This window comes from Astyanax mexicanus, chromosome 14, assembly GCF_023375975.1.
Source record: "Astyanax mexicanus isolate ESR-SI-001 chromosome 14, AstMex3_surface, whole genome shotgun sequence".
Taxonomy (NCBI): Eukaryota; Metazoa; Chordata; class Actinopteri; order Characiformes; family Acestrorhamphidae; genus Astyanax; species Astyanax mexicanus.
The window spans coordinates 17,515,705-17,527,479 of record NC_064421.1 but is presented as its reverse complement, the minus strand read 5'-3'; the positions used below and the strand labels follow the sequence as shown (position 1 = coordinate 17,527,479).

Genomic DNA, 11,775 nt, shown 5'->3' with positions numbered 1-11,775 from the left:
CTTGATTTACTGAAAACGTACACTTTTTAGCTTCTCTTCTCACCTTGAAAATACTTTATGTTAACATCATGCTTTCATTAGAGACAACAGCAATACAGTTTCCTCTTAACATTCTTTGTATACATAATAATTTGCAGAGGACAGCATTTACAGACACTTAGGAATCATTTGTGACACTGGTTTAAAAATGTTTAATATGAAGACGTGCTCCTGTAACAGTATGGAAAAGCAAAATTCCATGACATTATAGATCAGAAGGACATAGATGTCTGTCAGAACAAAAGAGTATACCTCTTTTGGTTCCATAAAAAACAATTTATGTTACAGAGACTTGGTAAACGTGGTAAATTATGTTTGCATTTAGAGATTTTTTTTTTTATTAGCATAAAAAAGTTTTAGAGCAAAAAGTGGTTCTTCATCACACAAAGGACCAATAGCAACTATATTAGTATATTAGTTGCTATATTAGCAACTAATTATTAGAAGCTAAAACTATATTAGTGCTTGTTAATATTTTGTAACTAAATAAAGACTCAAGTTAAGTACATTTCACAGTCACATTCCATTCTACCTGAGATTAAATGCTCAATATGCTTTATATGAAATTACAGAGGAACAGCTGGATGGATGTTTAACGATCATTAAAATATGAAAATAAAAGAACCCCCTAAGACATTTTACATAACATTTTACAAGATGGTCAGAAGGTGTCATTGGTTGCTCAAGTAGCCCAACCTTCTACCGAGGATTTCGAAAATCTCCGCAATACACAAAACCACAGTGATGATGGTGAATAAGTACATGGCACTGAGAAAGATAGTCTTTTCAAAATGCTCTGGGACCATACACTTAGTGAAGTTGAAGGCCTTTTCCAGTGAGCTGGCGTCACAGAAGTACAGAGGGTGAACCAGAAAGCCAAAGAGATGACTCTGCAGCCAAAATGCTGCCACCTCCAGGACGATTCGCAAAAGAACAGAGATGATGTAAAAGACTGTGTAGATAGGTTTCTCAAGAATATCCTCCTGGTCTATGTTTTTACATGCTGCATAGAGATGGAACACAGCCCCTGGTACCAGAACAGTCACAAGCTGTAAGGCCCAAAATACCTGGAGAAAAAGCACAAAATAATATAATATATAATACATAATATACAGTAGATACAGTAAATATGTACAAAACATCAAAACAAACATTCTGAGCTGTACCTGAGGTGTTATCGGTCGAAACTGGTTGTAACAAAATAGGTTCAGTTCCCTTCTGTCAGGATCACAGCTAAAGTGGAGGGCCTCATTGCCGTAAACTGCAAATCCCAGAACCCCCAGGAAAAACATACGCACGGACCCAAAGAACAGGGTGTGGAACTGACCAATCACAGTCGGCGGCCGGAGCTAACACATAGTACAAACAGACATGCAGACAAAAAAAATGCTTGGTACATTTGTGTAAGAAAATGCTAAAAAATTTTGAAATAATAAACAAAAATCAAACATTACTCTAAAGTCAGTAGTACACACGTGATTAAAACTCTGTTTAAAAATTAAAACTATGTTATGGCCTTGGAAACAGGCTCTCAATCATGTTATAAACATTAAAAAATAAAGAAATAAATGTAAAAACAGTTTCAGAATAGAAATCAAAAAGAAAATATTAAAAGCACACTGGCGTTGGCTTACTTACAAATCCCTCATAGAAGTTCTTTATGTAGTTTAATGACATGGCTTGGCTCTATAGGTTCAACTACGCTGTGGTGCTTGGCCCTCATTGCCAACCTGTGGCTTCTGTACAGACCAGACTAAAACTCTGCTGCTCTGGGTGACCTTTGCTTTGGAGAAAAGCCCCTGTCAATGCATATTTCCCTTTCAACTGTAGTACCTACATCGATTTACTCACGAGGTACAAAAAGACAACAAAAAGGTTCAACAAAAGGGCTGGACATGTGGTCTACACATAATCCCCATTCAACACTGTCAGCAAAAAGAAAAAAAAAACAGCCCCTTTGCACCACACTGTGCACGATGGCTGAAAATAGACAGCCAATCTACAACACATTTGAGGAAAGAATATATTTTAGGCTAATAACTGTAAAACTGTAAAAGATTTGATTTCCTTTTCCAATTTTTTTTAATCAGAACTTCACTCAGATACTGTATACATAGCTCTGTTCATACTAAATAATAACAAACATAAATAAGAATAAATAAATAAATAAATCATCTGATACCAAAACATAAATTCAGCAGCTACACATTAGCTAAAAAATTAGCTAAAATCTTACCAGCCCGAGTCCAGGTGGAGAATTATTTGGTCGCCCCATTCAGCTTAAGATCTCCATAATACATCAGAAAAATGTATAATCCAAATCAAAGTTCACAATGCGTTCTTTTTCCAACGCCTGTCACTCAGTGAAAGTTTAAGGTTCCATGAGTGGAGCTGCCATGCTCATCCGTGGTCTGGTATAGAAGTGGTAGATAAGTCTATTGTTCTGGCTTCAGAGGCCACCGGCACAACCACGCAAGCACACATCCACACTGTGAAAGCATCCCACCCAGAGAGAGGGGTGAACCATGCTTCATCAAAAGGTCTTTTCACGCTGAAGCTAATGCTGTGTAGGTAAAAATGGCAACAATGAAGACACTTTAGTAGCTGGTATCAATGTCAGCATTTGATTAAACATAATTTCAGATATTACTTTAGAATCACCTTCATGAATGTAGATCACAAATGTAAAGACAACAAAATGCTCAATATAAATAATTATGTGAGTGGAGCAAAGAGCTACAATAGAGGCCAATGAAGTATTAGTTGGGTTTGTTTATGGGGAAGCAGTGGTTGAAGAGAAAACACCCTAATATGGGTGATACTTTTGGGGTCACTTCAAATGCTAGGATTAAAAATACTTTTCTGTTTAATAATCCTTAAAAAAACAACCATTACATGAATGCTGGTGAGAGTCATGGCCAACAGATAGAGAAGCAGAAGGTCACAAGTTAAATTCCCCAGACTGGCAGGATGCTGAGGGAATGAAGACATTGTGCTCATCCTCAAAATTGTGAGCAAAAACCTGAGCAAAAATTGTTTCCAATTCATTAAGACATGTTTACTAACTGTCCCCCAATCCCTTCTGTGTGTGAGTGTGTCTCTGTGTGTGTGTTTGCTGCCACTGATTGGCTAAACCCAGAGGCTAGTCTAGAATTTAGCAGCATGTTAAAAGGCTGGTTGATTCACTGTTCTGTTCCAAAACTCCCTCAGCCCAATCAACCCAATATGTCTTGTTATTGGTGTACATTTGGACTAAAGTAGAAAGATAGAAAAGTTTAGATAAATAATTGAAAAAAAAAAAGATTTTCCAGCATTGTACTCCCTCTCTAACCTAGATTCTCGATAGTGTTAACCTATCGAGACATATACAACGTGTTGACATATACCATTGATGTACCTAAACTCTTTTCTACTCGATCTCTTTATTTATGTTTGTTTATATACCTATAATGCTTTAATATATTTTAAATTCTAAACTTTTACTCCTGGTCACATTAACTTACATTCTGATATTGTAACATTCTGTAGGACTGGGAGTTCTCACATCCAAGCTTTATCCAAGTCATGCTGTGATAAAATAGCTAACAGCTAGCTACACAGCTATCACTACATAATACACTAGAAGAGAGTAACGCTGGAGAGGTAAAACTGAGATGTTGGCTCTTTTTTTGTGCATTTTGAGCCAAACATTACAAAATTAATTGGGTTTTTGTCAGTTTTAATCAGATAACAATATGTTGGTCTTTACCCATTCCAACAGATAGGAAGCTGTTTTTTCAAAAACAAAGGCAACTGTTTCTGGCACAACTTATTTTTAGTAAGCATATTGTACAACCTGTCTATTAACACAATTTGTATATGAAATTATAATACATTTTGTTATATGGCGAAATATAGTTGATAACATTATCAGTAACTAACAATACCTGATAAGCTTGTGTCTGTGTGTGTGAGTATTTATGGCTATATCACTAGCTAGCTGGGTTAGCAGCATATTAACAGTTTATAATTACAGTATATAATTACCACAGTATTTTTTAGAAACTGTGAATAAATGTAAGGATGCATACCATAAAACGTACAAACGTACAATAAATTGCTAATTGCTGCCAGCAAGTAAATGTCACCGTGATCTTTTTACAGTATACGTCATGTATTTAATTAATACAATTGATATAAATATGGTACAATCTGTCACACTCTATATATATGTATATATATATATATATATATATATATATATATATATATATATATATATATATATATATATATATATATATAGTATATATATATTCCCAATGTTTTATACTACTGTCTTTTAAAATCTTTAAAACTATTTTAAGACTTTAAAAGATAACCAGGATATATAAGGATGCACGTGAAAGCTGTTTTACAGGACAAGAGACTCAGTGCTTTGAGTGCTCTATTGAGGATCTGAATGGACCCCCCAACCAGATTATTTTGAGGTCTGCCCATCACAGCTGCTGTTTTTTGCAGGAGCAGCCACACAGAGCCCCTCTTCACTCCTCGTCTGTCTTCTTCAGTAGTGCTGTCGGTAAGTGCTAGCTCTTTTCTCTTTTTAATCTCACGACTCCGAATAGTGTTTGCCTATTTACACTATTATTTCTAATGTGCATTATGTTTTGCTGGGTTGTAAGGTTTCTGTCTCTGTTGTATGGAATGCATTGGTCCACAATACACCAAAGCCTGGCTGGATTAGAAATTCTGTTTGCATGCAAGTGTGTGTGCTGTGCTTGTATAGTTCATGGTTTAAGGACTAATTATCAAGATATGAGACATATGCAGAACTACAGAAACCACCAGCACCTCAAACTGTAACTTAAGTCAGCCTCGCTTAACAGACAGGCAAAAGTTATGGTGTTTAAAAAAACATTGCAGCTTTAAAAATCAAGTTTAAAAACAGCTGTGTTTAAAAGTACCAACTAAGAAATGCAATTATTGGCATGAATTGAAATATGCAAAGGATTCATAAATAAGTTGACCATATTAAGCAATACCTAAAATAGACCAGTGGCCTAGAACAGGTGCCATGTGCTATGTGTAAGAAGGGGGGTGATCAGCCTGAACAGAGGCTAAATTTAACCAGTTGAACAGTGGAGATAGGCAGCGTGGCTCCAAGGGTAAACAACCTCCAAGTGTAGACCTATAATTTAAATGTCACGTAAACAGAAAGCCTTAGTTGGGAATTTCTGTAACTTGTTGGCCCAGTTTTACTGCTCTTACAAAATATGTCTTCCCTGTACACTGTGCCCTAAAACAATACATACCTATAACAGATTTACTGTAAGTGAACTCAAAGCTAATTCCAGGACGACTGAGTTGTGTGTTATGTGTCATAGAGCATGGTTCTAACGCTGACATTTCTTGTGTGTTTAAAGCTTAATCTCAATATTTTGTGTTAGGTGTTACTCCAAATGGTTAGGCCATTTTCATACTATTACCACAGTAAACTCTATTACCATTGGCTGGGCAGTAGCATAAGTGGTGTAGATTGGCCAATGTCCATGTGGCTTCCTTCCTATGTTATTTCTAACTTGAGAAATTATCAAATAAATTTCAAATTGCTCACAGGGTCACCAACTAAATCAAAAAAGGGTCCAGTTTTAAATCAACCATTTACTAAATGTTAAACCTTTTTTTCTGACAACTGTAGAAAATGTTTAACTGCTGTGAATTAGGATGGAGAAGCTAGTTATATTTAGCATTAGACAATAACATTGTGTTCACTACAGAACCCACTCAAATATGGGTAAGAAAAAACAATAAATGTTTAAATGAAAATGACCATTTTTTTTTTCAGATCTAACAATTCAGCTCCTGTATTAACATTTATGTTCTGGTGATATTGAGACGACATAAAGTCCAAATGTGTCAAGTGATAAGTTATAAGCAGGCTAAAAACTATAGCACAGACCTTTTTTCAGCTAACCTGGGCTTAAAAAACACATTATTAAATGATATCTATGATCACAAAATCAAGTGAATAGTCTTTATGAATAATCAAATAACAGCTAATTTCAAATATGTTCTGATTGCCACTATTCAATCTGTGGCATGTAACATTAAAAAGGCTAGCATATTTAATGATCTCAGTGCATCCACAAGAACCATGTTGTTATATCCGGTGCTTAACTTTTTAGATAGTAGTGTTTGTTGGGTGAGTTTCTATTGTGTTTTAGGCAATTTGCTGAACTCACAGCTGCCAGTTGTTTTTCCACCTGTTTTTAGCATGTGGCATGACCCATCAGTAAGCTCCCACAGCGCACCCCCGACACTGTGGCCCTCTGAAATGAACATGTGGGAATGAGCTTATTTGACCTGGCACTAAATGTGACAAATCATATATACATACTTACATCATTATTCTGGAAGTAATACTGTCCAGATCTGGAGATATGTCATAATTATTAAATATGTGGAATGCCTTATTGCCAGTATACAATACAGCATATTTGCAACATACAACAATGCAACATATTTAGCGTATTTCATGTTAAAGAAACAAAATGCACATAAAACATAGTCTTGGAGCACCCTTATTGAAGGAAAATTAATTAAAAAAGGTGAAGGTAATTCAAATATTAGTGTAATGCTACATCATAAACTAATTACCAGTTTCTATTAGCATGTGAATATGCAGAATATATCATTGGCAACATACAGAAAAAAAAGTTGTCAAATTATTTAAATGGTTTCTTTCATGTCTTCTCAGTAGTATTTTCTAAGAATGGAGAGTTGCAGCCAACCTGTAGATCTACAGGCCCCTAAGAGTGACCTCACTGAAGACCTGAGTAAACAATTAGAGGATATCATCAGCACCTTTCAGGACACAGAGAAGCCGCCTGAGACTGAAGAGCCAGAGGAGGAGCCACTCACAGAAATAAAAGAGCCTGGCAAGGCCAAGGATCAGAAGCTCGAAAAGAAAATGCTTAAAGGCCTTGGTAAATATTAACATTTCTGAACATTAATTGAAGAACATCTCAGATTTTCATCTTGATTGTGCTATTGGAGGGTCTGATAGAATTATGGTGTGTGTCACTGTAGGCAAGGAGGCCACACTTCTGATGCAAAGCCTGAACAAGCTTGGTTCCCCAGAGGTGAAACTGGAAGCCCTCATCAAGAAGCATGCAGAGTTGGTGAGAAGATTACAGATGATTTCCACATGATGTGGGCTGTGGCTGATGTGTTCTTTCAAAATCTAAGACAAGTTTAAATATTGTGGTTATTGCTGATAGTGCTGTCTTTGGAAAATATGGCTCTGGGTAATAAACATATAAAATCTTTTGTGTCTGCTCTCTGTAGCTGGAAGAGCATCGCTCAGACCACAAACAGTTGAAGATGCTACAGAAGAAACTGCTGCAGGTGATGAAGGAGAAAGACCAGCTTCAGAGTGAGCACAGCAGAGCAGTACTGGCCCGCAGTAAACTCGAGGGGCTTTGCAGGGAACTGCAGAGACACAACAAGACCCTCAAGGTATTACCCATCTTCAATGTCCAATCATAACCTAGCTACTTCATAAGAGAAGGAAAAATGACCTTATAACTTGTAACTTGTACCTTATAAGTGAACACCCACGTAAAATGATTTTATTCTGAGGATTTTGGAGCATTTCTATTGGTCTATTAATCTTTCTTTGGACAGTTACTCTTTGTATATATAAAGTTAGAACCATGTCTAACTTTTTGCTTGATTAAAATGTTCTGCTTTGTAAAGGTGAACCTACTGTATGTCTTTCTTATGAAAAAAAAAAAAAAAACATATTGCTACATAATGTACAAGACTGGATTTAGCACAAATCTAGAAGTCAGATATATCAGTTACCATGCACACTTTAAGATTTTTTAAATTCAAACTTGCTACACTATGTATACTGCCAAAATTCATAGGAAAAAGCCATATATATATATATATATATATATATATATATATATATATATATATATATATATATATATATATATATATAAATTAATTATGAAGTGTTAGCATAACAGACAGTTTGTGATTTATTAAAGTTTGACTGATGCCTGATTTTGGTGCCAGCTGGACAATACATTCCATGTCTCTACTAGGCATACATAAAAAACAAGATCAACCTTTGGTAACCGGAGGCATCTGGCTAGAATTATCTGTTCAAACAGACAAGCAACTGTGGCGAAATCCACATTCACATCAATATTAAATGCTAGAGTTCCCACAAGCAGCATTCTTTAGCTTCCATGGATCATTACATTAGTCACGAGACACAATACTTCTTCCTGTCCCATGATGTTTGGCATGTCTGGTGTACTGGAAGGTGTATTGTGCAAGAGTATGAAAATTCATTTGATGAATTATGGCCTCTTACATTTTTTTGTCAGGAGGAGACCCTTCAAAGATGTCGTGAAGATGACCTGAAAAGGAAGGAGATCACCACTCACTTCCAGAACACCCTTACAGACATCCAGGTCCAGATTGAGGAGCACAGCAATCGCAACAACAAACTGTGCCAGGAGAACAGTGACCTAGCTGAGAAACTCAAAGGCCTCATTTCCAAATATGACCAGCGAGAGGCGGTATGGGACTACTAAAGCATATTTTAATCACATTAGTCCTTTCTATGAATAACTATATATCACCCAACCAATTTTTAAAAATAAATCTAAGGCTAATTAAACACATTTTAGTTTTTTTAATAGTAAAAAAGTAAATAAGTTGATATTTGGATTTGCATTTTAAAGGCTCAGTACTGATTGTCTATATGTGATCACAGTCACACATTTGCTAATATATAAGGGAATATAACACTTAAAGGGTTAAAAGACCATACAGAAATACAGAAGAAACAATAGATTATCTAATAATTTTAACTATTTGATCTTTTTACATTTTGCTATGTATTCTCACTCTTGCAGAATCTTGAAAAAGTGTTTAAGCACAGAGACCTACAGCAGAAGCTGTTGGAGACAAAACTTGCTCAGGCAAATGTGATAATAAAGGATGCGGAAGAGAAGCACAAGTTGGAGAAAGCGCATGTGAGTTTTATGGTTTCAGGTAATCCAGTAAACAAAAATTTAGCTTTACAAATACAAAAATTCATCATATGCCTTATATCAATTACTATTTATTTCCTGACCAGTTGCTAAAGGAAGCTGCTGAGGCCAAACTTCAAGTGACACTAATGAAGGAACAAGAGATGGACATGAAGGCCCAGGTAAAACTGGATCAATTATGAAGCTTTTCCAGCTGTTTCGTACATCACAGCTTGTTTTTAATAAGTTGAAACTCTCTTGGCAGCTTGCTATGTATTCTGAGAAGTTTGACGAATTCAAAGGAACTGTGTCAAAGAGCAGTGGTGTGTATGCCAGCTTCAAGCAAGACATAGATAAAGTAAGTAAATTTAAATAAAAATCTTAGAATGTAGAATATTACATTAAACTCGTCAAAGTATTTTACACTACAATCTTCCAATATAGTGCCTTTCCATGTACCGAAATGATTTGCTTCGCATTTATAAGACCATAATTTCTCGATTGCAGATGTCAAAGAAGATGAAGAAGCTGGAGAAAGAGGCCAATGGATGGAAATCACGATTTGAAGCATGCAATAAATCTCTTGTTGAAATGGTTGCAGACGTAAGACGCTTATTTCATCATATAAACATTTATAATAGTACTATAAAATGTAAATTGTGCGATATGACAAAACACAGAAAAATAATAGTTTATATTCAAACACACAAGAATGCAACAAAATAAATGTTTGGTTTAGTATTATAGTTACAAAAATGTTGTTGAAACAAAAAAAGATGATTATAAAATATAGTACTACTACTACTACTACTACTAATAATAATAATAATACTATAATAATGTAGCAACAATATTATGTAACATAAAGTACTAAAGAGTATTTATTTCATGCATACAAACTCCCAACATAAATATTTATGCAAAAAATACTCTTAAAGATTTAAAATAATAGCAAAACAGGCTTACAAGACAGACACAACCTGGATTATCTTTATTGTCATTATCATTTCATAATGTTGTTGTGTTTTCAAATACTTTAACATACCAATATCTGATAATCAGTCCATTTTTGTAAACTCACCTGTTACCCTGGTTTGTTCTTGCCTTTTGCAGAAAGTGTTGAAGGAGAAAGAATTTGAGCTCTTCACACTCAAAAACCAAAACCTGGAGAAGCTTTGCAGGGCATTGCAGGACGAGAGGAAAAATCTTTATCAGAAGCTTCAGCAAAACCAGCTGCCTGGAACTGAATCTGACAACCTGGACCTTCAGGAGCCCTTAGGGGGCAGTGATGGAAGTTTGGAGGCCCAGAAACCTAAAGCAGAAGAAGAAACCAAAAATGTGGTGGCAGAGGAAACAAAAGTGGTCCATTCAGATCCAAACACCCCTAAAGAAGTGCTAAATGACCCTCCTAAAGTTGCAACCCCCCTTACCAAAAAGCTGAATAATCTGAAGGCAGAAAAGGCCAGACTTGAAGAGATAGCGACATCTTTTAACATCTCTAACGTACCTGAACAGCCTGCTCTGCTTGCAGAGGCCTGCAGTGTTTCTGAACACTCTGAGACCACAGACTCTGTGCAGGGGCCTGAGGACCCTACAGAGGCCATCGATGATCTCGCTGATCTGGAGTCTCAGCTCAATGAAGCGCTCAGCCTCTCTACAGAAGCATGGTGTGATGAAAATCAAGAAACCAGAGACAAAGAAATGGAGACAGTTGACTGAATATATTGAATGTCAATAAAATGTTTTACACAACATGTTGAACAAGTTGTCATCATTTATCAAACAAACCTCATCATTAATCATTACATATTTGTTATGTTATCTTGCTGTTATTTTCCCCACATTTCCATTACCATGAAGAGTAAACAAACACCCACTGATTTTAGGGGGAGGCATGGGGTAAACTGCACTCCTTGGCCCCCTATGGTTGAAAAGCCATATAAAGACAAATTCCTCTATTTGTTGCATTTTTTGAGTGCCAGTTGGGATAGCTTTTTTTGCAATAAATTATAATGATGATGCCACCACTAGACTAAAGAATTTTGAAAATATGTCTTAATCAGTGCCCATCTATGGGTCCATTCTGCCCTCCTTGTAGAAAATGGTGCCATTGTGAAGTACCTTCTATGCCAACTCTACTAGACAGTGTCCCAAAGGGTGCCCTCTGCAGTAGAGAAAATGGGACTGAATAGGATTACTAATAGGTGAAAAAACATGATGAAGTGTCCGGTTAGGTGCTTCTATAATGATGAATGGGTGCCCTCACAATGGGATAAACAAACAGCTTCAAAATAATAGCAAAACAAGCTTCCAAGACACAAAAAACATTTAAAAGTCAGCTGATCTGGATCTGGGTGTCATGTGACTCCTCTAAAATTTCTATTTACGAGGTTGGAGGTAGTAAATACGACTTGACATGTGTTCAAGTGTTTTTTGGTCGGGTGGAAATGGACGCCATTAGGAAAATCATTTTGTTTATACTTTGGTCTATTATCATAAAAACAGGAGGTATAAAGAACCACCAATATATTATATGTGAAGCAGGTTGCTGCTTAAAAATATTCACACATAAAATCAATATACGCACACCAGGCAACACTTTTTGTGTCCTTCTAAATAGCTTTGTTGCTAATCCTTAATAGCATTAGTGCAAAGCTTAACTCAGGAACAACTCAAGTTTTACCTTTTACTGTAGGAGCAG

General features: G+C 36.0%; 2 protein-coding genes across 4 annotated transcripts; one reads left to right on the top strand and one right to left on the bottom strand.

The window, feature by feature from the left end:
- Positions 1–51: 51 nt before the first annotated feature.
- On the bottom strand, positions 52–2,616 carry LOC103033209 (gap junction epsilon-1 protein). Of its 2 annotated transcripts, none has more exons than XM_007252010.4 (3): positions 2,276–2,616; positions 1,206–1,388; positions 52–1,106 (listed from the first exon to the last, which is right to left on the bottom strand). In XM_007252010.4, exons 1-3 carry the CDS (start codon positions 2,312–2,314, stop codon positions 711–713), a joined length of 618 nt encoding a protein of 205 aa, XP_007252072.1. In that variant the 5' UTR covers positions 2,315–2,616; the 3' UTR covers positions 52–710. The 2 variants fall into 2 exon arrangements, with proteins under 2 accessions (XP_007252072.1, XP_022528738.1); XM_022673017.2 differs by lacking the exon at positions 2,276–2,616 and adding an exon at positions 1,678–2,086.
- Positions 2,617–4,492: 1,876 nt separating this feature from the next.
- txlnbb (taxilin beta b) lies at positions 4,493–10,828 on the top strand. Of its 2 annotated transcripts, none has more exons than XM_007252013.4 (10): positions 4,493–4,597; positions 6,776–7,004; positions 7,108–7,199; positions 7,366–7,536; positions 8,424–8,618; positions 8,958–9,077; positions 9,182–9,256; positions 9,340–9,432; positions 9,582–9,677; positions 10,188–10,828. In XM_007252013.4, exons 2-10 carry the CDS (start codon positions 6,791–6,793, stop codon positions 10,791–10,793), a joined length of 1,662 nt encoding a protein of 553 aa, XP_007252075.3. In that variant the 5' UTR covers positions 4,493–4,597; positions 6,776–6,790; the 3' UTR covers positions 10,794–10,828. The 2 variants fall into 2 exon arrangements, with proteins under 2 accessions (XP_007252075.3, XP_007252076.3); XM_007252014.4 differs by having other exon boundaries at positions 4,496–4,597; positions 6,779–7,004.
- Positions 10,829–11,775: the final 947 nt, after the last annotated feature.